This window comes from Capsicum annuum, chromosome 3 (assembly GCF_002878395.1).
Source record: "Capsicum annuum cultivar UCD-10X-F1 chromosome 3, UCD10Xv1.1, whole genome shotgun sequence".
Taxonomy (NCBI): Eukaryota; Viridiplantae; Streptophyta; class Magnoliopsida; order Solanales; family Solanaceae; genus Capsicum; species Capsicum annuum.
In genome coordinates this window covers 56,053,520-56,056,495 of record NC_061113.1, presented here as the reverse complement: position 1 = coordinate 56,056,495, position 2,976 = coordinate 56,053,520, and the positions used below count along the sequence as shown (strand labels likewise).

General features: G+C 35.5%; 1 protein-coding gene across 1 annotated transcript; it reads right to left on the bottom strand.

The window, feature by feature from the left end:
* Window positions 1–1,094: 1,094 nt before the first annotated feature.
* On the bottom strand, window positions 1,095–2,643 carry LOC107866345 (protein ELC). The gene has a single exon (XM_016712445.2). The coding sequence runs from the start codon at window positions 2,524–2,526 to the stop codon at window positions 1,477–1,479; it is 1,050 nt and encodes a 349-aa protein (XP_016567931.2). The 5' UTR covers window positions 2,527–2,643; the 3' UTR covers window positions 1,095–1,476.
* Between the last annotated feature and the right edge of the window lie 333 nt (window positions 2,644–2,976).

Here is a 2,976-nt window from a genome sequence, read left to right as displayed (position 1 = left end):
AGCATTTAAAATTGGTGATGTTTCTAGAAAAATAATCTTTTTTTCAAACCTATTTTTCATTCCTAAATATAATTAATTCAACACGCATGAAATAACCATAAATATCGACCTCGCCGAGTCGTCTCCGTTGGCGTGATGGCAGTGACTGCACTCAGCAGCGACTGCCGATGACAGTGACGAACTGAGCAAACAACTGCTGACTGCCTTTGGCGATGTTGAAATTTCAAATGAACTGACTAACTGAGGATGACTAAGCGCCTCTGCAGCCTTCACGTTAATGTTCGGTCTAAAGCAAAGCAGTATATTAGGATTTAGGATTACTAAATGATTATAATTTATATATTTATATGTTATATCATATTGTATTATATTTTAGTATATTTACATATATAATAATATATATATATATAAATTATAATATATTATTTATATAATTTCGGTTTTTCGGTTTATCCAATTTTTTTTTTAAAATCTGAAAATCAAACCGTTTAACCGAATTTCTAAAATTTGAAACCGAAATCAATCCGAAAAAACCGAAATACCAAATCAAAATTAAATTTCGGTTTGATTTTTCGATTTTTTCGATTTAAACCAAAATATTCCCAGCCCTAGTCTCAAGTCAAGATAAAATAGGATAAAAGAGGAGCAGTATTGCGAAATTAGTTAATTTACGTGAAGCCTCAAACTGCTAGGGATTGAGGTATAGTTATCGATATTGCATATACAAATATGTGCTATAACTTGACAGTTGACTCTTCAGAAAGTTTTATATTGTAGAGTTGCACTGTTACGTTCAAATTGCAGAAGCAATTCCTTCGAGAGATTGCTACTAAATAAAATAGTAAAATTGATAGAAGTTGATACGGTTTGATCACTCTTAAAATTGATAGAAGTTGTTGCAGTTTGATCACCTAGTTGTGTTCTTCTAAGCAAATTTTCCATTTGCAAATAATACTTGTAAATGTTTTTTCAACCCACTAATTTCCTTAACTGATAGACAATGGTGAAACATTTATGTAGACAAATGCAACTGAGAGTTCCTCGTTTCTTGTGGTCGAGCTAGGAATTCTAACAAGAAAAATTGCATAAGAAAATACACAAATTCCATACTATGATTCAAGCTTGGGACAGAGCAATTTTTTAACCATCATTGTCGTTACACTAGAAGCTGCCAATTCACATAGTATAATTTTCCCATTAAGGAGATTCAACAGAAGCCCCTTCATTACAATAGTTCCGTCCCTTCTTGACTCCTGGATATTCAAGATACCGAAATCTGAAGAATTAATATTAGTCAAGCTACAGAGGATAGAAGATTATGAACCAGGAAGATATTAGAGTAACTAGATTCACTTCATCAACTTGGTTGTTCCAATAACAAAGTTTGAAGCAAAATACTATATTCAACTTGGGCTTCCTGTACATATAGCCCTGTGGGATTTCACTTTGTTAATAAAAATAGCATACACCATTGAGTCAATCAAGCCACTGGAGAGAGATTCCCATTTTTACAAGCTTAGCTCTACCAAAGAATTGATCTTTGGCCAAAATTCTCACTTGCTTTAGATATGTACCAAAAGGCATTACCCCTTGCTCAACTGCCTTGTCCAATGAATACATCAAATCCTCTGTTGCTCTGTCTGCTTCTAGGCAATCAAGTAGTGCCTTAGACATCTCATCCGTGGCTTCAAATGCGTCCTCAACTTTCTCTGCTGAAAATGATTTTCGATCGTTAACTTTTAGCCAATTCGACAGTTTATCCGCTTCATCTGTCAAAACTTTCACCCTTTCCTTCAATTCTGTCCTTTCATTTTCAGTCACATTGACCGTAAACTCTGCAACAATTGCCCTTCTAACCAGTTGTTCTCTAAGGCTTGAAAGCTCCTCCACTTCTTCATGAGTCTTGGACAGTAATTCTGTCATGTCATAATGAAGGGTGCATGAGAGCCGGTCCACAGCCTCCCTCCTAGAAGCTAAAGAAGGGTGAAAGAAGTTGTCACTGGGAGCTGAATTGAAGAAAGGATGATTAAGTGAGAAGATCTTGACAAGGTTGTGCACAAGATCAGAGAGGTTGCAGCCAGGGTACTTCCAATTTACTAGGTAATATGAAGAAACAGCTCCTGATGAAGAGTCAACAAAAGGATGGTTGTCATAAATTGGATAGGTAGTATTTGTAGACACAAGGACAATAGGGGCCACAAAAGGGTAACTTTCATGTAACCAAATGGTAAGAGGGACTGCAGGGGTGGAGGAAGAGACTTGTAACTCTCCATTTGCATTAAGTAAGTTGACACTGGTGCCATCACCATGGGCAAACGCATCGATATAAGGTTTGAAATGAGGATAATCTTGAACCAGAGAGACGAGGTGCCTTCGAATTATGCGTTTTTGACTAGGATCAGTATAAGATGGTGCAAAATGTGGGCTTGTACAAGAAAGTGCAGCATCTATGAATTGGATTGAAGATGGAAGTGTTTCAAAATTTGTGGAGAATAACTCTTGAGCTAGTGATTTGAGGTAATCCATTTGAGTTCAAGGATTTCTGCTTTTGGAGTGATGATCACTCACTATATACAAATTATAAAGTGAAAGGCTTGGTTGAATATATCGACGGGTCCTTAAACTTGTTAGTGAATTTCATTTGGACACTCAAACTATAATGTATTCTGGTTGATCACTTGAACACATGATAAAATATTCTTATTAGACACTCCCGCCTCATATTTTGAAAAAGTCTTTGTTTGTGATCTCAAGCATCTATTACTTAATAAGTTAATAACTTAAAATGTAACTTTCCTTAATTACGTGTTTGCCTCAATAAGTTGTGAAATCCTAGGCATGTTCCAATTGATGTTGATATGTATAACTAAAGAAAGTGAAATATTTTATTTCATTAACTTATCTACATAATGGGCGCTTGAGAACACCGCAAATGCTTTTTCAAATTTGAGTCGAAAGTTTCTAGCATGAACAATT

Excerpts from the sequence above, each read along its gene's own strand:
- LOC107866345 (XM_016712445.2), bottom strand. The coding sequence starts at position 2,526 with ATGGATTACCTCAAATCACTAGCTCAAGAGTTATTCTCCACAAATTTT.